The 27430-nt window shown below is 46.2% G+C and overlaps 1 protein-coding gene across 1 annotated transcript in view; it reads right to left on the bottom strand.

Annotated features, from left to right (window-relative positions):
- The window catches only part of ADAMTS12 (ADAM metallopeptidase with thrombospondin type 1 motif 12), a 323221-nt gene that overhangs the window by 90410 nt on the left and 205381 nt on the right, over positions 1-27430 (bottom strand). Inside the window, exon 13 of the mRNA XM_073343691.1 lies at positions 14152-14285. Coding sequence (XP_073199792.1) covers positions 14152-14285 — 134 coding nt within the window. The remainder of the gene's footprint in view (positions 1-14151; positions 14286-27430) is intronic.

Here is a 27430-nt window from a genome sequence, read left to right on the forward strand (position 1 = left end):
TAGTCCTTTGGACTGCCAGATTACATTGTTCATCACATGATCCTGGCTTCGATTCATTCTGTTTGTTGGATGAACTGAAACTATAGCCTGAATGTAAATGGACTGCCAGCTTTATTCACGATAGCACAAGTACACTAATTTAAAAACAACCTTGATTCTCCTTAATTGTTTATGATAATACATATTGTTGAAAGGAGAAAAATTGTTCTTGTTAACCTCTGAGAATAGGACAAGAAGCAATGAGCTTAAATTGAAATAAGAGAGGTTCAGGCTGGATATTAAGAAAAACTTCCTGTCACGGTGGTTAACCACTGGAACAAATTGTCCAGGGAGGTTGTGGAGTCTCCATCATTGGAGATTTTTAAGAGCAGGTTAGACTATATGGTCTAGATAATACTTAGTCCTGCCATGAGTGCAGGAGACTGGACTAGATGACCTCTTGAGGTCCCTTCCAGTCCTTTGATTCTATGACTAATACCTACAAAATGGCCCTTGAAAACAATCATATACATGAACAATTCAGAACTTCATTGGTTCATGTACCATCCTCTGAAAAAAATTGAGGTTTGAAGTATGTGAAAAATGGCCAAAGCTTTTATGGTGGGTCCCATGCTTTTCCTTTGTGTGATGGGTCAGGTCACTGCCTCTTGCCCCTATTCTTGGGCTTCCTGCCCTCTCTTCCCTTGGGCAGGGTTTCTCTCCATCCTCTGCACCTGGGGAGTCCCTCTGCTCTGCTTGAGCAGGGTTTCCCTTCCCCTGGTACTCTAGTCAACAAGAGTACTCCTCCAAACTACAGTCCCTCTCCTTCCCTCCTGGCAGCTGACTGAAGCTGGGTTTTATATTAGGTCTCTGGAAAGGCCTTAATTGGCTCCAGGTGGTCTAATTAACCTGTAGTAACCTCTCCTCAGTCCACAGGGAATAAGGCTCTGATCATCCTTGGGCTTATATACCTCCCACCCATCACTCTCCTGATGCATCACAAGTACCATATGCACATTTTTACTGTTTATACACATTTATTTTAGGCCTTAATAGACTTAAGTATTGAATTTGCCTGGCTGACATCTGCCTGGGGGAAATTAGACAAGATGGTAGTTTGGAGGGGAAGTCTGAGTTGGAGGGTTGGAGGATAGGAAGTTAAGAGCTGATTGGGAATTTTAAAACAAAACAGGGTTTTCATCAGAAATGTGTCAAAACTGAAATTGTGTGAGAACCTGTTGGTTTGGATGAAACTTTCATTAGGAAATGTTTCTTAGGTGCAGGATGGAATTTCTGGTCAAAACCAGAGACATCAGAATACCCTGGTGGTCAGCACACTCACCTGGGTTGTGGGAAACTCACATTCAAGTCCCTGAAGAAGAGCTCTGTGTACACTGAAAGCTTGTGTCTCTGGTCCAATAAAAGCTATTACCTCACCCATCTAGTCCCTTCTCTGTCTCATTCAGTTGAGTGTGCAGACTAGACTGATCGTGACTACTCTGGGAAAGGTGGGCCTCTCTTGCTGTGTTGTTGTGAAAATGTTGAGTGGTCTCCCTTTTATCTGGATGCACAAAGGGAATTTTTTTGAAATTACAAGAAGTTTCACAAGATGGGAAAACAGAATCCATCTCAGCACTAATGAAGTTAGACAGAGTAGGGATTCTGGATGGAGTGAAGGGGGGATTCCCGTGGTGTCTGCAGGAGTGTAAGTGTAACCCTTCTGCCCGTCAGAGTTGGCAGCAACAAGGGCCGGGTTAAATATCTAGGGGTTCCATTCCAATAACACAATGCAAACCGGCTCGAGCCCCCACCCAGTGACCTGGGACCAATATATACCACCCCCGCTGGGCACCTCCAAGAGGCGATACTTCCCCTCTCGCAAGCACATAGTCTGAGTGTAGCAAAAGTCTTTTAATAACAGAGAGAAACAATGTGGCATTATGTTGGGGAAACACCACCAACAGGATTCATAACACAACCCATGAGCAAAAACAACCCCACCCCAGGCAAATTGGGGCATGCCCTTTCCCTTTGGTTCTTGAGTCCAGCAACCCCAAATCACCCAAAGTCCCAAAAGTCCAATGCCCCAAAAGTCTCTGTCCCTGGTCAGGGCAGCCCCAGAGTTCGAAAGTTTATCGGCGGAGCTTTACCTCCCAACCTGGGTGGAAATGGGACGGGGGTAAGAGGCACCTTACGTGATCTGAAGCTGACCGCCCCATAGCTCCATAGCGGCGCTCCGCTCCGCTCCGCCAGCCGCCCCACGAACTCCTTCGCTCAGCTGCGCTCCGCTCCGCCAGCCGCCCCACAAACTCCTTCGCTCAGCTGCGCTCCGCTCCGCCAGCCGCCCCACAAACTCCTTCGCTCAGCTGCGCTCCGCTCCACCAGCCGCCCCACGAACTCCTTCGCTCAGCTGCCCCACGAACTCAGCTCCACGGCCCACAAGCAGCTCCTGCCATCCACACACTGCTCCGCGTCGAACTGCTTCACCAGCCGTCCCGCAAACTGCTCCACAATATATCTTCAGGCTCCCCCACTACTTAACACAACACTCAGTGATTTCAGCTCTTAGGTGAATTCAGCTTATAGTAGGGGAGCCCCAGTGCTGGTGCACTGTCAGCCCAAAGTGAGCTCAGCAGCCTATAACTAGACTTCTAATGAAATCAAAATTAGCTCTGATATTCCACAGTGGAGAGAGGGGGAAGTGCAATCAGCATGTAAGGCCCTCACCACGGGGCCCATGCCACCAAGTACTACTACTTGTCCCCAGCCTCTCTCCATTCACACAGTTTTGGAACCCATGACCCTTGCCTAGCGAGTGCTACTTAGTTGATGGTGAATCCCTCCATCATAACAAAAGGCCACGTACAGTTCCAAGCACAGTTCCCATAATCAGGGTAATAACAATTTATTCTTCCTGCCCCAATAACAGAGACACTGGGGATCCCACAGCAGCCAAAGTGACCATTTGGGCAGCTATGGTCTCATTCTAGGCGTGGTGGGTGTGCCTATGCAAATGAGATCGGCCCCTGAAGTTCTTTTCCACAACTTGCCACACCTCACCACCAGATGTCAGGGTGGAGCTCATCCTGACACTGCTTACATCCTCCCCCCAGCCGAGACTTTGTCGTCCCGACAAATCACACTCCCTTTATACCAACTCATTGGTTTCCTCCAAAGGGCCTCAGGAAGCCCACTTTAGCTTCCACAAGCCTGTGTGCTAAATGTATTGGCTCCTCACTAGTCACCCCAGGTGCATCATAAGTTAACCGTTTCACTGGTCTTATCACCCTGTCTCGTCTATTGAGAATCTCTGTTGCCGAGGTAGGGGGAACATCCTCTTGAGTGACGGATGGAGAGGCTTCCCTGGAGGGTCCCTCGGCTACTGGCGTAGGCCCCTGCACTCCTAGTTCTAACGCTGGAGGGTCCAAGGTGCCCAGGACATCCTCTACCTGTCTGTCCCCATTGTCCAATAACCTGTGTGTGTCATCACAGGGGGGTCTCATCAGCAGCACCGGGGTATCAGAAATGGGCCTAAATAGTTCCGCCATTGGGTTTAGGGCGGAAGAGGGAAAACTCTCGTTTGGTTCAGCTGATCGAGACTGAAATCTTGTCTCCATCCCAGGATACACCAGGGTTGTGTCTTCCTCCTCAGACTCACTCTCAGATGTGCAGAATAGGGGTAAGTTAGCTGCAGGGGGCCCACTGTCTGTGTTGGATGGCGGCTTTGGTCTAGCACCTCTGTTCTGCCCGGCGGCCCTGCCGTGGCCCATCTCACAAGGGGTGCTTACCAATTCCCCCACAGGGAGCAAAAGGTTTCTATGCACCGTCTTTATTTGCCCTGGACCGTCTTCAGGTTTGATCTTGTAGACTGGCAGATCTCCCAGCTTTTCCATCACCAGGTAAGGTATTGCCTTCCATCTGTCAGCTATCTTGTGTTTGCCAGCAATACCCAAATTTCGCAGCAGGACTCTGTCCCCCGGCTGGAGCTCCTGCGAACGCACTCTAGCATCATATCGATGTTTGTTGCGGTCTGCGTTCTTCCGAGCCGCAGCGGTAGCTAAGCGATAAGCATCCCGCAGCTTTTCTCTTAGTCGGGATACATACTGCTGATGAGTTTCATAGCTATCTCCATCCTCTGATACACCAAAGCACAAGTCTATGGGTAATCTTGGTTCTCGCCCAAACATCAAGAGATATGGGGTGACTCCCGTAGCATCGTTCTTTGTGGCATTGTAAGCATGCACCAGAAATGCGACATGCTGGCTCCAGGTTGCCTTCTGCTCTGGTCGCAAAGTTCCCAACATATCTAATAGGGTTCGATTGAACCTCTCGGGCTGAGGATCACCTTGGGGGTGATAAGGCGTTGTCCTAGACTTTTTAATTCCTGCTATCTTCAGCACCTCCTTCAGAAGGTGACTCTCAAAATCCCGCCCCTGATCAGAGTGTATCCGAGCCGGGAATCCATAGACTGAGAAATATTTGTCCCACAATACTCGAGCAATGGTGGTGGCCCTCTGATCACGTGTGGGATATGCTTGTGCATACCGTGTAAAATGGTCAGTCACTACTAGAATGTTTCCAACATTCCTCTTGTCTACCTCCACAGACAAGAAATCAATGCATACCAACTCCAAAGGTTTGTTGCTGGTGATGTTCTTGAGATATGCAGCCCTCGTGGGCAGAGTTTTCCTTTGAACACATCGAGCGCAAGTCTCACATTTCCTGCGAACATCTTCAGCCATTCGGGGCCAATAGAACCTACTACGAATAAGTTCCAGGGTCCTCTCCATCCCTAAATGCCCAAAGTCATCATGCAGGGCCCTCATGGCCAGGGCTCTGTACTTTTTTGGCAGTACTAGTTGTGCTCGTTGTTTTTGTAAAGGGTCAGTGGTCATTCGGTGTAGCACTCCCTGAATCAGTTTTAGTTTGGTCCATTCTCTCAATAGTAGTTTACCCTCCGGGTTAGGTGGGACAACCGCAGCTGGGCTTCGCCCCTCCCTTTTGGCAAGTAGTGTATCACGAATGTCAATATCTTGCCGCTGGGCTTCTTGCCAGTCAGCCGCATTGAGCATGGGCAAAGGAGATTGGTCTAATGCAATATAGTTCACCGAAGCAGAAGGCATGCATTCAGGGGGCAGGCCCAAAGCTTCTGCAACACATCCCTGAAAGTCTTCACGGGCCTCTGGCTCTCGGTGACTCACACTGCAAATAGCTCTCACTCCATCTGTGGGTATCACAGCAACTTCTGGAGCCTGCGGACGCCTGGACAATGCATCTGCATCTACATTGCTTCTCCCTGATCGGTACTGAATGCTGAACTCATAGCTAGCCAAGGCGGCCACCCATCTCTGCCCTGTAGCATCCAGCTTAGCACTTGTTAACACATAAGTCAGTGGATTGTTGTCTGTCCACACCTGGAACTGAGCACCATACAAGTAGTCTCGAAATTTCTCAGTGATGGCCCATTTCAAGGCCAAAAACTCCAGCTTGTGGGTGGGATAGCGAGTTTCACTATCAGACAATCCTCGGCTGGCAAAGGCTACCGGTTTACATTTGCCTTCCACTTCCTGGTACAGGACTGCTCCCAGACCCTCCAAACTGGCATCAGTATGCAGGATAAATGGTTTGCTTGGGTCAGCAAAAACTAGGACTGGAGCATGAGTTAGGCAAGTAATGATTTCTCGAAAAGCCCTTTCACATCTCTCATCCCACCGTGGCCCAAATGGTGCAAAGGGGCCATTGTGTCTCTGCACAGGAGGCTTTGGGGACCTCCCCTTATTCTTGGACTTAGATTTGTTCTTGCTGGACTGATGTCCCCTGGTAAGATCATTCAGAGGCTTTACAATCGTAGCATAGTTTTTCACAAATCTGCGGTAGTAGCCACTAAATCCAAGGAAGGTCTTGAGTTCTCTGTAGTTACTTGGACGTGGCCATGTAGTGAGTGCTTCTATTTTATCAGGATCGGTACTCACACCTTCTTGGGACACAATGTGACCCACATACTTCACTGAGGTTCTGCAGAACTGGCATTTGTCAATTGAAAGCTTCAGACCATAATCCTCCAACCTATCAAGCACTTTAAGAAGTCTTTCTTCATGCTCCTCTAAGGTTCTTCCAAACACAATCAGGTCATCCAAATAAACTAACACTTGCAGTAAATTCATGTCTCCCACAACTTTCTCCATGAGACGTTGAAAGGTGGCAGGTGCTCCAGAAATCCCTTGGGGCATGCGTTCGAACTGATAAAACCCTAATGGGCAGATGAAGGCTGTCTTCTCCTTATCTTCTTCTCCCAGAGGGATCTGGTAGTATCCACTTCGAAGATCCAACACAGAGAACCACTGGCTTCCCAGCAAACAGTCTAAGGCGTCTTGCACTCGAGGCATAGTGTACTGGTCGACCACAGTACGGCTGTTTAGGGTGCGGTAGTCAATACACATCCGGATTTTCCCATTCTTTTTGCGGACTACCACAATGGGTGAGGCGTATGGGCTGCGGGACTCTGTAATGATGCCATTCGCAGCCAGCTCCTGAAGATGATGTCGCACATCTTCCATCTCAGAGAGAGCAATCTTCCTAGATCTCTCCCTGAAAGGTCGAGAGTCATGTAGTCTGATATTGTGCTCTACTCCTTTTGCACATCCCACATCCCACTCATGCAGTGAGAACACCTTGGATCTTTCACAAAGTTTCTTCCTCAGGCGATCTTTCCAGTCCTCGGACACTGGTGAATCTCCAAAGTCAAACTTTGCTGGGTCTATTGCCGAAACTGGAGTTTCATACTGGGGTTTTACAATCAACTCAGGCTCAAAGAGGTCTGCTATCTTTTGTCCTTGCTTCACAAAAATATCACGACTCGTTTCATTAGCAATCAGTATAGTCACCCTTTCCTGGGCTTCAGCAGGTAGGGTTATGACTCCACTGGGGACCAGCACTCCTTCAGGGAGCTCTCCTCCCATCGGCTGCTCTATCATTGCTAACGTCCCTTTACTGCCTTTCAGACAGGTACTCATGACAAGCACTTCTTGCTCCGTCCTTGCAGGCACTACTAAGGGGGTTGTGCCCGCGTACTTCAGTGCCCCAAGCGGTAGCTCAGATGTGTCCCTTTTAGCGCTCTCAATTTTCCTATAGGCTTCAGCACAAAGCGTATGGATCATCAGGGTATTCAGGTACTGGTCCCCAGCCCGCCTTCTGCAGTAATCCGCGAGTACCTTGAAGAGACTGGAGTTGGTCCCTATCAGCACAGACACATCGGAAGTCCCTTTAGGGTCAGGGCATATTAAGGCAGCTGTGTCTACCTCTTCTCTTACCCCAGCAACCTCCTCTGGGAATTCCAGGTGCACTATGACATACCCTTGATAGGGGTATTCATCCATGCTGAGGCCACATAGGCCAAGGCCAGTCAGTGGCTGTATAGGCAGGTGCCTAAGCATCTGTTGGTAGAATGACTGAAATATAATAGTCACTTGAGATCCAGTGTCAAGCACTGCTTTACACTCCACCCCTTCGATCCTCACCATGACCTCTGCTCGAGGCCCTATCAGTCCTGCAGGGATCCCAGCTGGACAGTCTTTTCTGGGGGAATCTTCAAATCCTGCAGACCTGGGGGGTCCCCGTCCCCAGACCCTCTGGCAGCTACCGGATCTCTCCCAACTGATCCTCAGCTTTCCATACACTAAGGAGGGGTTTTCTTCATTACGGCACTTGGCAGCACTGTGTCCATCCTGACCACATCGGTAGCAGAAGAATTGACCTTTCCCCCTTCGCCTGGGGGGGATGGTGGCTCTAAGTGCGGGCTTCTCAATCGCCACAGTTTGAGGCTTCTTATTCCTAGAAGTCTTAACTCGGTCAACGGTACTTTGCAGCTCAGCTATCCGTTCCGTCAGGACCTGCATTTGTTGGGCAAGTTCCTCTCTGGTGCTCACCATCAGTACACTGGCCATTTGCAGTGGTGTTGTGCTGGCTGGCTCCGATGTTTGGGCTTCCCAAAACTCACTGGCAGCCTGCCTTTCTTCCTCCTCTCTGACCTCTTTTATCAGCTGGGAGTAACTTGGGGGATGTTCCCGTCGTTCTCTTAGCCGGAGATGAAGTAGAATCGGGTTCTGATACTGAGTTCCTCTTACAATTTGAGCCAGTCTGGTCTGATCCATCTGCTCAGCAGTCACTGCTCCCCTCATGACAGCTCTCTGAAGCAGTCTCTCCAGTCTCTGTATGTAGGCTGAAGCCTTCTCGCCCTTTTGTTGTCGGGAATTAAGGAACTTACAGTAGCTGTCTTCAGGGCCCTCTACGCTCCCAAAGTTGTGTTCAAGGGCCTCTAGGCAGTCCTTCACACCGACCCCAGGGTCAATGAGCTTCAGGGTGCGAATCACATCTAATGCTGGGCCGCCAAGGCTCTCTATAAGGCATCTTCGCTTTTCTGCATCTGGTACGGCCCACTCTTGCAGCATTTCAGTGGTATGCTCTAACCAGGGTTCAAACTCCTCCTCCCCAGCAAATAATCTTAACTTACGACAAGAGTCTGACTCAGCATGGGGCAGCGCAACCTTTTCCAATATTTGCCCCAGAGCTTTTGTCCAATCATCAGCCGAGGCTGCAGCCTCCGAGCTAGAAGCTGCTGAGCCAGGGCCCAACAAACCTGACATATTAGCCATTATACAAACAGTAATTTCCTCAAAATATCAGCACAAACAAAAAAAATATAAATTGTTTCCCAATGTAGTGGATCACTCAACAGGTGCTTGCGAGGGGTACTGACCCAGGCGATCCCGGACGAGCCCCCAAAAATGTAACCCTTCTGCCCGTCAGAGTTGGCAGCAACAAGGGCCGGGTTCAATATCTAGGGGTTCCATTCCAATAACACAATGCAAACCGGCTCGAGCCCCCACCCAGTGACCTGGGACCAATATATACCACCCCCGCTGGGCACCTCCAAGAGGCGATACTTCCCCTCTCGCAAGCACATAGTCTGAGTGTAGCAAAAGTCTTTTAATAACAGAGAGAAACAATGTGGCATTATGTTGGGGAAACACCACCAACAGGATTCATAACACAACCCATGAGCAAAAACAACCCCACCCCAGGCAAATTGGGGCATGCCCTTTCCCTTTGGTTCTTGAGTCCAGCAACCCCAAATCACCCAAAGTCCCAAAAGTCCAATGCCCCAAAAGTCTCTGTCCCTGGTCAGGGCAGCCCCAGAGTTCGAAAGTTTATCGGCGGAGCTTTACCTCCCAACCTGGGTGGAAATGGGACGGGGGTAAGAGGCACCTTACGTGATCTGAAGCTGACCGCCCCATAGCTCCATAGCGGCGCTCCGCTCCGCTCCGCCAGCCGCCCCACGAACTCCTTCGCTCAGCTGCGCTCCGCTCCGCCAGCCGCCCCACAAACTCCTTCGCTCAGCTGCGCTCCGCTCCGCCAGCCGCCCCACAAACTCCTTCGCTCAGCTGCGCTCCGCTCCACCAGCCGCCCCACGAACTCCTTCGCTCAGCTGCCCCACGAACTCAGCTCCACGGCCCACAAGCAGCTCCTGCCATCCACACACTGCTCCGCGTCGAACTGCTTCACCAGCCGTCCCGCAAACTGCTCCACAATATATCTTCAGGCTCCCCCACTACTTAACACAACACTCAGTGATTTCAGCTCTTAGGTGAATTCAGCTTATAGTAGGGGAGCCCCAGTGCTGGTGCACTGTCAGCCCAAAGTGAGCTCAGCAGCCTATAACTAGACTTCTAATGAAATCAAAATTAGCTCTGATATTCCACAGTGGAGAGAGGGGGAAGTGCAATCAGCATGTAAGGCCCTCACCACGGGGCCCATGCCACCAAGTACTACTACTTGTCCCCAGCCTCTCTCCATTCACACAGTTTTGGAACCCATGACCCTTGCCTAGCGAGTGCTACTTAGTTGATGGTGAATCCCTCCATCATAACAAAAGGCCACGTACAGTTCCAAGCACAGTTCCCATAATCAGGGTAATAACAATTTATTCTTCCTGCCCCAATAACAGAGACACTGGGGATCCCACAGCAGCCAAAGTGACCATTTGGGCAGCTATGGTCTCATTCTAGGCGTGGTGGGTGTGCCTATGCAAATGAGATCGGCCCCTGAAGTTCTTTTCCACAACTTGCCACACCTCACCACCAGATGTCAGGGTGGAGCTCATCCTGACACTGCTTACATAAGTATAAAAAAAGGCGAGGAAGGGCTCTGGAGGTATGGCGGGGGGGGGGAAGAAGGGCAGAGAGGGCTCTAGTGTGTGTGTTGGGGGAGAAGCAGGGAGGGCTCTGGTGGTGGGGGTGGAGAGGAGAAGCACAGGGGGGGCTCTGCTGGTGTGTGTGTGTGTGTGGGGGGGAAGTAGGGAAGGCTCCGGTGGTGTGGAGGGGAGGAGGAGGACAGGGAGGGCTCCGGTGGGGTGTGTGTGTGGGGAGGAGGACAGGGAGGGCTCCGGTGGTGTGGGGGGGAGGAGGAGGACAGGGAGGGCTACGGTGGTGTGTGGGGGGGGTAGGGAGGGCTCCGGTGGTGTGGGGGGGAGGAGGAGGACAGGGAGGGCTACGGTGGTGTGTGGGAGGGGGTAGGGAGGGCTCCGGTGGTGTGGGGGCAGGAGGAGGACAGGGAGGGCTACGGTGGGGTGAGTGTGTGTGTGTGTGTGAGTGAGAGAGAGAGAACATGGAGGCTCTGGTGGTGTGGGGAGAGAAGGACAGGGAGGGCTCTGGTGGTGTGTGTGTGGGGGGAAGTAGGGAGGGCTCTGGTGGCGTGGGGCGGGAGAAGGAGGACTACGGTGGTGGTGCGGGGAGGGGGAAAGCAGGGGAGGTGGGCAGGGGAGGACAGGAGGGGTGTGTGTGTGTGTGTGTGTGTGTGTGTGTGTGTGTGTGTGAGAGAGAGAGAGAGAGAAGGGAGGGCTCAGGTTGGGGGGGAGAAGCAGGGGAGTTCCGGTGGTGTATGGGGGGAGGGGGAAGGGTAGGGAGGGCTCTGGTGGTGTGTGAGGGAGGAGAAAGAATGGGAGGGCTCTAGTGTGTGAGGGGGAGTGGGAAAGCAGCGGGGGCTCTGGTGTGTGTGTGAGGGGGAGCAGGAAAGCAGCGGAGGCCCTGGTGTGTGTGGGGGGGAGAAGGGTAGGGAGGGCTCTGGAGTGTGTTGGAGGAAGGAGGAAAGGCAGGGAGGGCTCTGCTGGTGCTGGGCTGTGTGCGTGTGGAAAAGAAAGGCAGAGTGGGTTCAGAGGGGAGAGGCAGAGTGGTAATGAGCCTTGACTGGAATTTCATGGCATATTCAACTGCAACTCACCTTGCTTGAGGGCTTCAGGTTTCTGAATCTCCTCCAGTTTCCTTTGAACCAGGGTGCTTTGCTAGTCCCACTGCAATCTCTGGCCTCTCTGGGAAGTCTTTTCTGCTGGTCTCCTCCCCCTCAGACTCACAACTCCTTCCTCATAATTAAGGGATTCCACAGCCCCCTTCCACGGGGTTGTGACATGATTTAAGCAGGCTTCCCTGGCCCACCAGAATCCGGGTTCCAGTCCCACTGCACAGAGCCTCCTTTGGTCCCTGAACTCACAACTCTTTCCTCTTGGGGAAAGAATTCCACAGCCCTCCTTCTTGATTCAGGAAGGTTCCCCAGCCCACCTGTCTCCCTTCTGGTTCCTATCTCAGGGAGCCTCTTTTCTGACTCAATGTTCCCCTGCAATTCTGCCCTCTTGGCGGTCTCTCCTCTCCCTCTTAATCTTCCTGTAAGCTACCAAACAGCTGGATTTTATCATTCTAAGGAGGCAGCTACCTGATTAACATCTGGATCCCATTCCTCTGTTAGCCTGCTGCTCTCCCCACCCCCTTTCTTTTTGAAAGGTTTTGTCATGGAATAGGGGTTGGCTTGCTCCAGGCCCCCCTGTCCCTTCAAGGAGACACAGTAACCTTTTGCCACAGACCACTTCTCACATGCTCACGTACCACAGTTTGGGAATCTCTGATCTACATGGCAGAGCTTGCTTTCAGCAGAGATGTATCAATTCATCCTCACTGATTCAAATGCATTTTTAAAAAACCCGCTTTTGTATAAAATAGATGTACATTTGTAGTGATGTGTGAACTGCCAAAGCTTGTGGGATTCAATATGAATAAATATTCAAAAGCCTGAAGTTTAGTCATCCTAATCTCAATCTTTTTGGTTTAGAAATCAGAGTGAAACTCTCATGAGATGAGTGCTCTTATAAAATTGCAGATACTATTGGAGCTGGATCAAATATACCATGAAAATAGCCCTCTTAATTCAGTATTCTGCCTCTCTTAGATCATTCCTGCCTGAAGCCAAGAAGCATAGAGATGAGCAAAAATTAGGGTGACCACATATCCCATTTTGGCTGGCACTGTCCCTTTTTTAAGCCCTGACCTGGATGCCCTGACTTTTTTTGGGGGGGGGGGTGAAAGTGGGCATGTGTCCCACTTGCTTTTGCTAACTTGATCAGTTGGCAAGAGCAAATGGGACAAATGCCCACTTTTGTCAAAAAAGTAGGGTGTGGAGAAACATACGGGGGGGGGGGGGGCAAGTGGCAATGCCAGCCCCATGCAGGGGGGGAGGCAGGGCTTGAGTGATCAGTGACGCCAGCCCCAGCCTTTGGGAAATATGGTCATTCTAACTAGCGTGTGTGTCACTGCTTGCTCAAGCCTTGCTAGCCCCCGGTGTGGGGAGGTGGGCTCAGGCAAGCGGCTTCGGCCAGCCCTGTGCCAGGGGACGGAGGCTTGGGCCAGCCCTGTGTGGTGTTCCGTTTTCCCTTTGGGAAACATGGTCACCGAAGCAAAAATATACATTTGAAAAATTTACCAAACATGTTCATATCTTAAAAGGTTTGTTTCAGTATATCTTCAAGTATGACTATTCATAGCAGTTTCCCCTGCCCGTCCCAGCTCCCACTGAAGCCAACGGGAATATTTTCACTGACTTCAATGGGAGTTGGATCAGGAACTCCAGCTTATCCAAAGAATTCACTAGTTCAACTGTAGGTACTGTATAAAAAATTAAGAATTAACCATTTTGTTGCTGTTCTTTGATGCACCAACAATTCCACTGGAAAGTTAAATCTTCGGAGTGGACACATAGCAAGTACATGACTTGATATTCAGGTGGTTAAAGTATGCAGCTATCAAATGGCCCTCCAGGAAGATGATAAATTAATTTCTACCAGCAACTAACTAAGTGTTTTCTAGTCCTGCTTTTGCTCCCAATGTCATCAGTGGCCAAATTTCCTTTGGGCGTCAACAGGAACAGGCTCTGAACCTCATATTTTCAAAAAAATAAAACTATAGATAAAGCTATTCCATACCACAAAAACATACTCCAATGCATTGCTATCCTATTGGAAAACAAACCATCGACTATGGGATTTCCTTATCTTATAACTATGTAACCATAACCCAATATTGCAGGAACTGCATGTATTTTCAGAACACACACAGAATGTTGTGAATGCTGGGCACGCTCTAGGTGTAGTAAGGGTGACCAGACAGTAAGTATGAAAAATCGGGACAGGGGGTGGGGAGGTAATTGGCGCCTATATAACACAAAGCCCCAAATATCGGGACTGTCCCTATAAAATCAGGACATCTGGTCACCCTAGGTGTAGTGGAGAATTATGTCAAAAGAGTAATGTTGTTATAATTAAAATACACATTGTTACATGTATTCTCATTTGTTTGCTTTGGTTACGTACAGTAAATTTCATGCAGATTCACTGCTTCTAAGTCTGAATGTCCTTCTGTATGTGATTAAATATTACAAGTACAATGGATTTAATTCTAAGCCGATGAAGAACATGTGGTTTCATAAAATTAGGATCATGTTTTCAAAATGTAGCTGTATGAAATGGTTATATCTAATTGTGGCCCCAAAACCATATAATCCTCTGTGAAAACAATATCGCCATAGGAATAGAGCAAATAGACATTCTTTAATTGGTTCTGATAACAAAAGAAACGACAACAACCAGGCCAATCTGTTCTGTAGAAAGGGTCAAAGTTATTCTAATATCCATTTAGAAAAGCAGTTCCACTTTAACTTGTTTCTACTATAATTTAAAATACAATTAAATCAAATGCCCCGGGCTGGCATCTTCTTAAATAAGTTGGTAAACAGTTTCCCCTGATAATACAGTCCCATGAAATTTTAGAGAAGGAAACATACAAACATACCCAATACCTTACACATGCCATTAATACAGATATCTCGGATGTTTCTGCCTTCAAAGCAAGGAGTACCATCATTAACTGCATCCAGCATTTTCTCTGAAAACTGGCCATCTACAGGACGGCAGTGGAGCTCACAAGGATTAGCTGAAGGAAAAAAACAAACACACTTTCTCACTGTAGCAATTATAATATGTAGTAACCAAAGTTCTGAAGTAAAATATGCAGAACTCTGACAATCTGTGGTACATCAAGGAATTTGCAAGATGAAACACATGGAGAATATCTTACATCTCAAAAAAGTGTATTAGAGTCAGCTATGGACTTGAAAATATTTAAAATGAATTTAGTACTCATGAAAAAATATCAAATTGACAGTTCCACTGCTGAACAACAGTGGCTATTGTACTTCAGATTTGATCTAAGGCCCCAGTCAAGAAAGCTTCAACTTCCAGCCATTGGATCATGTTATACCTTTCTCTGCTTGATTGAAGAGCCCATTATTAAATATTTGTTCTCCATGGAGATACTTATAGACTGATCAAGTCACTCCTTAATCTTCACTTTATTAAACTACATAGATTGAGCTTCTTAAAACATAATTTCTAATCCTTTAATCATCCTCATGGCTCTTCTTGGAACATGCTGAAGTTTATAAAATTTCTTGAATTGTGCACTCCAGAACTAGGGTGACCAGATGTCCTGATTTTATAGGGATACCCCCGATTTTTGGAGCTTTTTCTTACACAGGCACTTATTACCCCCCCAACCCCGTGTCCCGATTGTTCACACTTGCTGTCTGGTCACCCTATCCAGAACTGAACACAGTCCAGTGCCAAATACAGAGGTAAAATAATCTCTCTATTCCTACTTGAGGTTCCCCTGTTTATACACCCAATGATCATGTTAGCTCTTTTGGCAATACTGTTGCACTAGGACCTTTGCTGGATTGGGGGTTTAAATGTGTTATTGACAGGCCCATAAGAAGTAAGTCAACCAAGACATCAAGATATTTATGTAGTTTACATATACATTTATTAAATATTTTAAGGAATATTCAACTGTGCTATATACCCATCTCTGCTGAGTGAGGGCCTGAACCAATGCCTATTGAAGTCAATGACAATCCTTCCCTTGACTAAAATGGGGAATTGAGTCAGGCCCTTCCTGCATAATTTTATTGTTGTGACCACTGTCTTTCTTTCCCACCTCACTGTTTTGTTGCACCTTCATTGTGTCATATATGCAGCTGTATTCAAACTTGGCAGGGCAGGGCGTTTGTGCACTTACATGTAATGTGAGCAGTGCAATTTTTGGCACTGTTTAAAAACAAAAAATATTGTACTTATAAATGATAAAAGAGCAAGAGGGTAGCCCAGTCTCTATTGTTGTTTGAACAGCATGGGTAATATGTTTGGCTCTGTGTAGCACACAAAATAAAAGCTGTCCCTTCCCCCAAAGAGCTGCAAGGTCCTAGTCTTGCAAAAACTCAACTTTGGGCACTTGAGAAGTCCCACTCAAGTCAATACAGTCTTTGGAGAATTGGGGTCTCAAAGACAAAAACAGAAGATGGGACATTCTGGGAAACCCAGAAACTTAGCTGTTTTTTGGCTAACTGTACACAAAGGTAAAAGTTGATTTTTAAGAGGGACTTGAGTGAAAAGAAGGCGGTGGCTTGGCAAATTGGGATGAAGGAGAGCATTCCACTTATAATGGGCAGCATGGAGACAGGCGTATGCAGACGGTAGATGGAATTGGGCTTTGAAACTGGCATCATTCAAGGAGGTAAGTGGTAGGAGTTAAGGTCTGAGATGTAGACGGGTGGAATTATGAATGACTTTGAAGGCTAGGATGAAAAAATGAATCCCCATTCAATCCTTATCCAGTCTGTAAAGTTTGCTAACTGGGGCAATCAATCAATTTCCATTTTGATAGCGTTTTTTGTGATATACAAAAGAGGTATGATTTTTATTTTATTTCATTTAAATTCATGTGGGAGATTTCTGCCTGCTGTGGTTAATTTCAGTATCTGGTGTTAAAATTAATTTAGTACTTATTTCTGCCCCCCTGCACAATTTTTCAATAAAAAGAACCACGTTTTCTAGGAAGCAAGGATTCCAGAATTCCACCTAGTATTTGCCTCCTGCTCTAAACTGATCCTGTCTAACACGGAAATTGTGCAAAACCGTTTTTCTACTTTCAAGCAGTTCCTAATGTGTAGAACAGAAGTTTGACTTCCCAATGGAGAAGTGCATGGGATTGTGTAAAAGTCACCATGGTGTCCAATTTCATTTCTGGAAGCGCTGAGCATGAAAGAAAGCACAGTGGCAACTGCTAAAAAAATGAAGCAGCCCTAGTGGGCATGAACAGAAAAATTGCCAGTTTGCCACTGAACTTCACTGAAAATAAGAGCAATTCCTGCTCCTACCCCACAGTGTCAATTCATTATTCAACAGACAGGCACATTAACTCCAGGAATGATGTAAGTATTAGGCTTTGGACTTTCACATACAGACAACTGATTATGGGATGGATCACTGCAGCCATTGAGGAAATTGCCTATTATCCCAGCCACCTTACTAGCCATTTGTTTTCCAGATTATTATGTGTATTACTGTTGTGTCCAGAGGCCCTAACCAAGATCAGGGCCCCTGACAGGGTTCACTCCCCATTCTGAATTCTAGGGTACAGATGTGGGGACCCGCATAAAAGATCCCCTAAGCTTATTTCTACCAGCTTAGGTCAAAAACTTCCCCAAGGCACAAATCCTTCCTTGTCCTTGGGTGAGTACTGCTGCCACCACCAAGTGAGTTAGACAAAGATTCAGGAAAAGGACCACTTGGAGTTCCTGTTTCCCTAAAATATCTCCCCAAGCCTCTTCACCCCCTTTCCTGGGGAGGCTTGAGAATAATATACTAACCAAATAGGTAAACCAGATTCTTAAAAAACAGAACTTTATAATAAAGAAAAAAAAGTAAAAGAAGCACCTCTGTAAAATCAGGATGGAAGGTAACTTTACAGGGTAATCAGATTCAAAACACAGAGGATTCTCCTCTAGGCAAAACTTTAAAGCTACAAAAAACAGGGATAAACCTCCCTCTTAGCACAGGGAAAATTCACAAGCTAAAAACAAAAAGATAACATAACGTGCCTTGCCTTATTTACTTATTCTTTTTGCAATACTGAGACTCATTTTAGGATGATTTTAGGAGAAGGAGTTTTCTGACCCGATGCTTCTCTGCTTCCCCAGAGAACACACGAAACAAAGCACAAACAAAGCCTCTCCCTCCGCCCCACACATATTTTAAAGTATCTTCTTTACCCATTTGTCCTTTTGGTCAGGTGCCTACCTGGTTATTTGAGCTTCTTAACCCCTTACAGGTAAGGAGGAATTCTAGGCTACCCTTAACTGTATGGTTATGACAGCCCCATTATGCCAGTGTTTCTCAAATGCAGCCACCAGGGCCTTTTCTTGTGGCCACAACCTCCTGGATGGTGATGGCTGCCAGCGGGGATTGGGCCTTGCCCCTTCTGGAGACACAAACACTGGAGGAGCAGGCAGCCAGTGAGTTCTCCAGCTTCCCAGGGCAGAGGGGTCGGGATCAGCTCTGGCCTAGCAGGCAGCTGGCTCCAACTGTGGGACTTCAGGCTCCATCTTCAGGCTCTGGGGTCCGTCACCCAGGCCCTATCCCCTGGGTGCAGGGCTTCGGACTCTGGCCCTGTGCACACCCCTGGTACCTGATGCCTCCCCCAGCCCCCGATACATCGCTCATGGCCCTGCTGCCTCCCTACGCACCACCCCATCCAGGGCTTAATTTGTCCCCCAGCATCCTGGGGCCGAGTAAGTCTGCTGTGAAAAGTGATGTTTGTTCATATCATTTGTCATAGTAGACTTGGTAGTTAGCTGGGAAGCTGTGAAAAGTGATATTAACATACAAGTATCACTTTTCACAACATCAGACTTACTCGCCAGCAAGTCTAAAATAAAAAAAGCAACCAGAAAAGCAAAAGAAACAACAAAAAAAAGAAAAGAATGTGCAAAGCACCTTATTTGTGTTTCTATTTTATTTAGGTCCAGTAAAGAATAGAGACAACTGTACATTATTTTTATTATTGAGTCTGCAAAACCCCCCACACAAATAAATTACAATGATTTGGACATGCATTTATGCATATTTATTTGTTTTTCCTAAAGTTAATTTAAGTATTTTAGGAAAAATTGTCAGAGTGGCCATCAGCAAGAGTTGGTGGCTGCACTTTGAGGCCACCAAAAAATGTGTTATGAGAACCCCTGTGCTAGACTCTCCACACAGACTTCATAAAAGATAATCACTGTCCCCAAAGAGCTTATATTTTAAATAGGATAGAAGAAAGTAAGTACTATTACCCTCCTTTTGTAAATGGGGAACTGAGGCACAAGGAGATTAAGAGACTGCCCAGGTCACACAGAAAACACACAGAAAAGCCAGATATTGAACCAACATTTCTCAAGGCTCAATCCAATGATTTAGCCATAAGATCATTTTTTCGCTCAGTAAGAACATGAACATTGTTCGAAAGAGCATTTTTCCTTAAAGCAATTTTCTGCCTAGGTGAATTTCACTAATTAATAATGACACTTTACCAAAGAAGCTGCCATCTTAAGTATTGATAGGCCAGTATATACACAGCGATTCTTGTAATGCAAAATATTCATAAAATAACAGATCTGATCCTGAAACATAGACCTTAATTTTGCAAAAGACCTTTCCTTTGACTTTCTGTAGGAGTTTTGCCTGAGAAAGAACTGAAGGATCAGGCCTTAAATGTATTCCCTCAAGCTGAATGGAGATTATATCACAGACTTCAATGGGAACAAGACTGAGTCCTTAATACAGAGGCAGAATGGATGTAATGGAATTCCAAGTAGAGCAATCTATTAAGAAAAGTATCTCTTTTACTGCAACTAGTTAACAATAAATTAAAAAACAAGAACTTTCAAAATATTAACACTATAAGCAGAAGAGAAGCAGCAAATACCAAGAGGTACAACCCAGCCAATATTCCTATTTCAGGTCATAAAAAACATCAGAGGGTCTGATTGCACCTTTCCTATGGAAAAAACACAAAGAGACGGTCCTGGTGGCAGGAAAACTTCAAAAAAATTTCTCCAAATAATTTTAGGGGAGATAGGAATTTCCCTCCTCAGAATCTGTGGGTCTCAGGGGTTCTGCAGAAGGAGTGAGTGATCTGCCAGGAGGTTCTGCTTTCGCTCCTACAGTGGGGCATCCCATTTCAATGTAGCTCCTCAGCAGCTTGTCTTCAATAGGCACCCAGTGACAACAATGGGGTTTCTCTGAAAGTAATCATGGCTTGTTACATAAGGACTACGCAAAAACCGACAAAATTTGGCCCTGTGGGGTAGTCCCCCCCCCGTATGTGCACACAGGAATATCTACTCAGGCAGTGTAAATTGAACTAAATGAAGCTAATCACAGGGAAAACAAATTCTTTCTCAATAGCAGAAATATTAATAAAGAGGTTTCAAGTGTTTTCTTCAAAGTTTACTCCATTAATTTACATCAAAGTACATCTACACTCTTGAGCTGGAGGTGTAATGTACATTTGCTAGTTTTGATCAGATCAGTGCACTAAAAATAACAGTGTAGCCATGGTGGCACAATCAGTGGGACAGGCTAGTCGCCTGAGTAATTACCTAAGGTTGCAGGTGCAATGTTACTCAGGACAGCTAGCCTATTCCACCACCCAGCCTTGCCACGGCTCTAGTTCTATTTTTAGTGCACTAGCTTGATCAAAGCTAGCATGTGTATGTCTACCTGAGCAGGAAATTATACCTCCAATGTAGACAGACTCTTAAATAAAGGATGTACTCTCACCTGATTAAGTTGGTGTTTGACCAATGTGTGCTGCTGCCTAAAGACAGGATTGCAATATTTTTTCCTACTACACAAGGAGTGATTCTGTTGAACTCCTGGTTCCATTGAACCAGGATTTGGCTAAGGGAAGGCTGTAGCAGAAAAATCAACCAAATAACCCCTTCCCCTACCCCAAGCACCCTAGTCATAAGAAGGGGGCAAAAAAGGGAAAGAATAAGAAGGCGAGCAGGTGCTTTATAACATCAAGCAATCCTTGCAACTTTAGTTTCTGCCTGATTTCAAACTAATGGCAATAGGAGGTTCTGACAGCTCAGCTCCAGAAAATGTAGCTGTACAGATCTGATCTGAAACAGAGACATATTGCCTTCTGAAGACATATGAGATCCATCACAGTTTAGTTACGTAACCCCTATCCTCCAATATATGAGAGGAGGATAAACAGACAGGTGAGCCCATCACTGTCACAGACTGATTAAATATAATGTATCCATATAGGATTATTTCTCTTTCTAGCCTTTATTCCATAAACTCAGTGTAGGCCTCACATTGAAATACTGTTCTCCAAGAAACTAGCAGATTTAGATAAGCTAAACTGTACTCCCTTGAAGAAAATAAATTAATAAAGTAAGCAAGCCTGAGTATCTCTCCCTTATCACAGCTCAGTAGATTTAATACCATAAGGATTAACATTTTATCCTGGTTTAATTACCTCTGTCACAGCGGCACTAGTCTGCCAGTTTCAAAGAGAATTGTCTGTGGAAAATGAATAAGGCTTTTTTAACTTATTTTTTTCTTCAGTGTAGGGTCAGATATTTCTGTATTTGTACTTCTTTTTTATATAATGCTGGAGAAACTGTAACTAGATGCCCAGTACTAAGAGAAACAATCTCTGCTGGGTTTCCTGTCTCTCTTCAAATCCTGGAATCATCGGAGCGCTGAACCGAAGGCGGAATTGGATGAATTTTCTCACATAAAGATGAAGGCTTAAGACTAGTGAACAATCTAACAGCTAGGCAATTATATGCTCCTTCAGTGTACAGTAATGAGCCACCTGATACTTTTCAAATCCCGTCTCTTGTCCCCTTTCTTCCTCATGGCCCATACCCTCTGACCCTCCCATCAAAACACTCGGCCCACAATTTTCAAACTAGAATATCTAAAGTTAGGCATCTGCTACTTGATTTTCAGAGGTGTTGAACCCCCACAAACCCAGTGAAGTAAATGAGAGCTAGTGCGGTTCAGTGCCTTTTAAAATCAGGTTACTGTGGTTTCTGTTCCTAATTATGGATTTGGAAGCCTAATTTCAGGCCTCCAAATTGGAAAATTTGAGCCTAAAATCCTCTTTCCACGGCTATTCAGTTGCTCCAGGCTCAGTTATTCTTCCTGAAATTTACCCATTATATCTTTTTTCACTTCTGCCTATGCCCAACTAGAGAGGCCTACCGCCACAAAATTAATCTGTACCATACAGTACCCCCTTACTATACCGGGGTCTGCACTGATAGATTGGAACGGAGTCTGAAGCATTTAGTTTAAAAGATGCAATTCAAAAATAAATCATTGTATTATTTTCCCCCTCTTTGTTCACATCTGAAGAAATCTAGATAGTGAGCTTCATATTGTGCAACATCTCCTTTCACAGTAGATCTTATTTATAAATTTACACCCAATAGACACTTTAGTTCTGATTGGTTCCAATTGTAAACATTTTAGGCAAAAGCCTCCCATGTTGCACACTGCTGGTGGGGAAGAAGACATAGCAGCAAGGAACTGCCTCAGTCCCAGCAGCACTAGTCTGCCAGTTCCTGTATTTCATTCAGGTGTTGTTTTTGGAATAGTAGCAACATTCATCCACCAAGCCTGCCCCTTCTTGCCCAGCCCTGGTAGTATGGGGCAAGAAAACTCCATAAGCCTAGCACCACTACACTCCCTAGCTTCCTTCCTGGCTCATGAAGATAGCAGCTGGATTTTGCATTTTGTCATCCATCCTTCCTTTCTTCAGCTCCCCTTCCTCCCTCTCTCCTGAACGTCCCTCTGCCAAGGATGACCAAACATCCCATTTTAGCCAGGACAGTCCATTTTTTAAGCCCTGTCCCAACCTTTTTTTTTTTTTGGCAAAACTAGGCATTTGTCCCCATTGGCTCTTGCCAACTGATCATCAGTTGGCAAGAGAAAACTGGACAAATGCCCAGTTTTGCCAAAAAAGTGGAGTGCGACCCCTAGCAGAGCGTGGAGGAACGTGTGCGGGGAGGGAGGGCAAGCAGCAATGCCAACCCTGCATGGGAGGGAGGGTTCAGGAGAGTGGCTCGGGCCGGGCCAGCCCCATGTGGGCAGGACCCATGCAGTGTCCCGTTTTCCCATTGGGAAAATATGGTTACCCTGATCTCTACCCCTTCTTTCCTTTTCCTATGTCCTTCCTCATGTTAACTCCCCTCCCTTCCTGCTATTCCCCACACATCCCACCTCTGTCTCCATCATTCAATTTAAAATGTGTGTGTGTTGAGGGGAGAGGGAAGCAAAATGATTTGGAACCATCAAGTTGTGCATAGTAGCCTTTGTAACCACGGGATCTCATTACCATTGCTACCCTTCTCTTTTTCCTCTTATTATTTATGTCAGTTTTCTTAAATTAGATTGCAAACTCTTTAAGGCAGAGTCTGTGTCTTCCTCTGAATTTGTATAGTGCCTAGCACAATAGGTCCTCCAACCTAATTAGAACCTGTGGGCTCTATAACAAATAAATAAATAAATTAAATAATTATTAATCAGCACAGGAGTCCAGAAGCTCTAGACCGTTTCTTTTGTTCACAGTTTTAAGGACAGAAGGAACTATTAGGATCACCTTGTCTCCTTCAATATTTAAAATGCTTCCTTCAGGGTGGAACCTAAAAAAGATGACAGAAATCCACAAAGATTCTGGCTCTGGATTTCATCTCACTGACAAAGGGTTTCCACAGAAAGCTGCATTTAGTATTTGGGAAAGCTTCATGATAGGAAATGGGGATTTTTTCACCTAAGCCATATATGCCAATGGAGAGTTTTGAAAATACCTGTTGATAAAACAATAAACTAAACTCTTAAGGACTATTCTCTTGGCAGCAAGCTAAAATGAGGCTGAAATTCCTTTGAAATGAAAAGAAAAGAAACTGAATTTGATTAGTCTCATAGTCCTGCGAAAGGAAAGATAAGGGATTTGACACTCATCTGATGTAAACTGAGACAGTTCCTTAGACTTCAATGGATCTACACCCATTTATACCAGCTGAGGATTTGGTCCAAGAAGACTTGTTACATCAGCACTTTATTAATCCTTTGTTTAGAATTGTTTTGTTCTGGGTCATGCAGTAATTAGGAAGGTAAGTAACTAGCGAACTGCCTCATCGCCTCTCATCTGATTTTGCACACAAGTCATGAAAGAAATACATGAAATTACCCAGAGAATTGTGTTATAAACCACAGGAGAGCTGACACTCTTGTTTAAGCAATGCATGTAGTTAAAGTTTCATGAGTATTCCTTCACATAAAGGTTGTTGTTTGTAACTTTCTCAAAGTTACTTTTTTAGCTGCTGTCACAGCTCCTGGTATGTGGCTCACAACTTAGAGCCCAATTTCAGGACAGACTGTCAGAAAACAGTCAGAAAACAAGGCAGACGCCCCAAACTGGTGGCATATTCTATAATTAGATTTAACCAAACCAGAAACAAATGTGTGCTCCTGGACGGCTATACTAGCTTACCATGGAGACACAAAAGTCCCCTTAGACACTCCAGCTATACTACAACTCAGACAAACTGGACTTCTGTGATGAAAGGTTATTAAAACCAAAACTCACCACATATTAGGTACTTCCTGCCCTAAAGGGCCAGTCACTTATGCCCGGTTCAATGGATGCTCAGGATCTCACAGCAAAGACAACGCTGTCAGCCAATTTCTTTAGTAAACTAACTAAAGTTTTATTAGCTAAGAAAAAGAAATGAGAATTAGAGGTTAAAGCAGGTAAAATATGTTAAAGGTGAATTTGAGTTTGCACGTTCAAAATGATAGCAGGGATGTTAAATCTGCTAGTTTTCTGTAAGTCTCTCTGGGTTGCCCAAATAGTTTTTGCGGATCTCAGTCCTTTTGTTCAACATTTCCCCTTTCAGAATTCACTAGTCCAAAGATGGAGTAGGAAAGAGGTGGCCAGGAGCCCTTGTTCTGCCTTTTTTATATCTTGACTATTTTGGCTGGAAATATCCTTGGTGTGACATGGGGTCAAGCAATTCCCTGGCGTATGTGGCTTTGCCATCAGTTCTTCAGACGAACTGCAAATTTTTGCTTGCAACTTCTGTGTACGTGCCGTTTGCGGTGTCTTCGGGAATGTCATGCAGCAGCTCGTTCATAGTTCCATTGTTATTCCTGAAGAGCTCACCTGTGGGTGTTTCTCAGCCTCACAGCATGTTGGAGTTACATACATATGCCACAATTTCATGGCTCCACACACACACAGTGTCGATACACACATCATAACAAGATAATAATACTCAGCAGATTATAACTTTTCCAGTGATACCTCCCAAGACATACGTTGTACACGATTTATCACAATTTTGTGAAAGTGGTGCCCATATTAAAGTAGACGATCACCTTCCCCTTTAGACAACGCAAAACAGATGTAGGAATGGACACCACTGACACTCCTGAACACAATTCAGGGTTCCTCCATTCTCAACAATGCATCAGCAACTACATTTTCCTTTGCCTTGTTATGAACTTTGTCCATGTCAAACTCTTGCAAGGCTAAACTCCAGTGGAGTAACCTTGATTTGGTTCCCTTAGCTTTGTGCAGCAAAATCAAAGGGGCATGGTCACGTAATACAGTGAATTTTTTGTTACCCAGATAGGGTTTAAGGTGTTTAACAACCCAGACTACGGTGTAGCATTCTCTCTCAATCGTGGCATATTTTTGCTCAGTTGGGATCAATTTTTCACATAAGTATGCAATGGGGTGTCTTTTACCCCCTTCTGCATCTTGCATTAGTACAGCACCCAAACCAATATTAGAAGCACCTGTACACAGCAGGAATGGTTTATTAAAATCAGGACTGGCTAAAACAGGCTCCTTAGACAAAGCATCTTTTATATTTTGGAAGCCTCTCTCACAGGCCTCTGTCCATACCACCTTGTCCAGTTTTCCTTTTATAAGGTCTGTGATGGGAGGTCACAACAACATTTACAAACCTACAGTAATAGTTGCCCAGACCAATAAAGGATTGGACCTGCTTCTTTGTTTTAGGGCCAGACCAGCTTTCAACGGCCTCTACTTTTAAGGTGTCAGGGCAGACCAGCCCACTGCCCACCTGCGTCCCAGATAAGATACCTCTGCAGCCCCCATTTTGCATTTGGAGACTTTAACAGTGAGGTTGACTTCTTTTAGTGTTTGCAGCACAACACCTACATCGGGGTGGGCAAACTACGGCCCAGGGACCACATCCAGCCCTCCAGACATTTTAATCTGGTCCTTGAGCTCCCACCAGGGAGTGGGGTCAGGGACTTGCTCCACTCTGTGCAGCTCCCACAAGCAGTGGCATGTCCCCGCTCTGGTGCCTATGCACAGGGGCAGCCAGGGGGCTCCGCACACTCCCACTGCCCCAAGCGCTGCCTCTGCAGCTCCCATTGGCCAGGAACCTGGCTGCGCCTCCACATAGGAGCCAGAGTGAGGATATGCCGCTGCTTCTGGGAGCTGCTTGAGGTAAGCGCTGCCCGGAGCCTCCACCCCTGCCCTCTCCCATGCCCCAACCCCAGCCCTGATCCCCCTCCCACCCTCCGAACCCCTCAGTCCCAGCTCTGAGCACCCTACTGCACCCCAACCCCTCATCCCCAGCCTCACCCCAGAGCCCACATCCCCATTCAGAGCCCTCAATCCCCCCCACACTCCAACCCCCCACCTCAGTCTGGAAACCCCCCTCCTCGCACCCTGAACTCCTCATTTCTGGCCCCACCACATAGCCTGCCCCCCCAGCTAGAGCCCTCACCCCCTCTCACTCCCCAACCCCCAATTTCATGAGCATTCATGGCCTGCCATACAATTTTCATACCCAGATGTGGCCCTCGGGCCAAAAAGTTTGCCCACCCCTGGTTTGCCCACCTACATGGTACAGGTGGTCTTGCCAGGTGCTACAGAAAATGGTCAAGTCATCTACTTCGGCTTGAGCAAACGTTTGTAACCTATGCAGCGCCTCATTAATAAACTGCATAAAGATCACTCTGGAATTCATCAATCCAAAAGGCAAAAACTTTAAATTCATACAGTCCAGATTCCACAAGGAAAGTGGATCTAAGGGAATTTGCAAATACCCACAAGTTATGAATTTTGTAACACCCCCCCCACTGGTCCAATTTGGGGTATGGGATATGGATCAGGCTAGGTGATAACATTTTTTCCCTATAATCCATGTAAAACCTCATGGTTTTATCCCTTTTAGCTACCACTACAAGAAGGGAAACCCATGGGCTTTTTGATTCAGTGATTATTCCCATTTTTAGCATGCTTTCCACCTCTTCTTTGATCGGTCTCTGCAGTTCCCCCTTGGCCTGGTATGCCCCGCTAGGAGCTGGGTGAGGCCCTATGGTGTAAATGGAATGCACAATCTTGTTAGTTAAACATGTGGCCATGTTTACACTAGCGAGTTTATAGCAGCACAGCTGTACTATGCAGCTGCCCTGCTGTAAGATCGCTCATGTAATCACTCTATGCTGACAGGAGAGAGCCTTCCGCTGACATAATAAAACCACCTCAACGAGCAGCAGTAGCTATGTTGGTGGGAGAGGTGCTGTGCACACTACCACTTATGTTGGTGAAACTAACGTTGCTCAGAGATGTGTTTTTTCACACCCCCGAGTGATGTAAGTTTTGCCAGCATAACTGGTAGTGTAGTCCTGGCCAGCATTTCCTGCCTTTGGGATAGAGTTAAGCTCTCCCAAAATTCAATGCTCCCTAGTGGAGTTTCCTCCTGGCTTTCCCTGACCAAATCAATTAAGGGAATAGACAACCTCTCTTCATAAGCACAACAAATCATATTGACTGCTAACTCCCTTTCATGGTAAGTCTGCGACCTATTGATGTGTACTGTCTCCATGGCTCCCCTGCCATGGGGCTTTCTGACATTATATGCAACCTCATTTACTTCTTCAAAGAGCCCTTTCCAGAAATCTTAAATTTTGTTCTTCCTCACAGGAATTAGTAGGAGCACCATATCTCCAATTTCAACCTCTCTTTTATATGTCTGTCACATCAAGCTTTCTGACTTTCCTGACTTTTCTTAAGATTTTGTTGCACCAAATCCATCATAACTTGCAAATTTCCCTTAAACGGGGAAACACATTCTCCTACTGGCTGTTCGGTTTCCTCAGTACTGCCCTCCTAAGAATCACAAATTA

The sequence above is a fragment of the Lepidochelys kempii genome, chromosome 5 (assembly GCF_965140285.1).
Source record: "Lepidochelys kempii isolate rLepKem1 chromosome 5, rLepKem1.hap1, whole genome shotgun sequence".
Classification (NCBI taxonomy): domain Eukaryota; kingdom Metazoa; phylum Chordata; order Testudines; family Cheloniidae; genus Lepidochelys; species Lepidochelys kempii.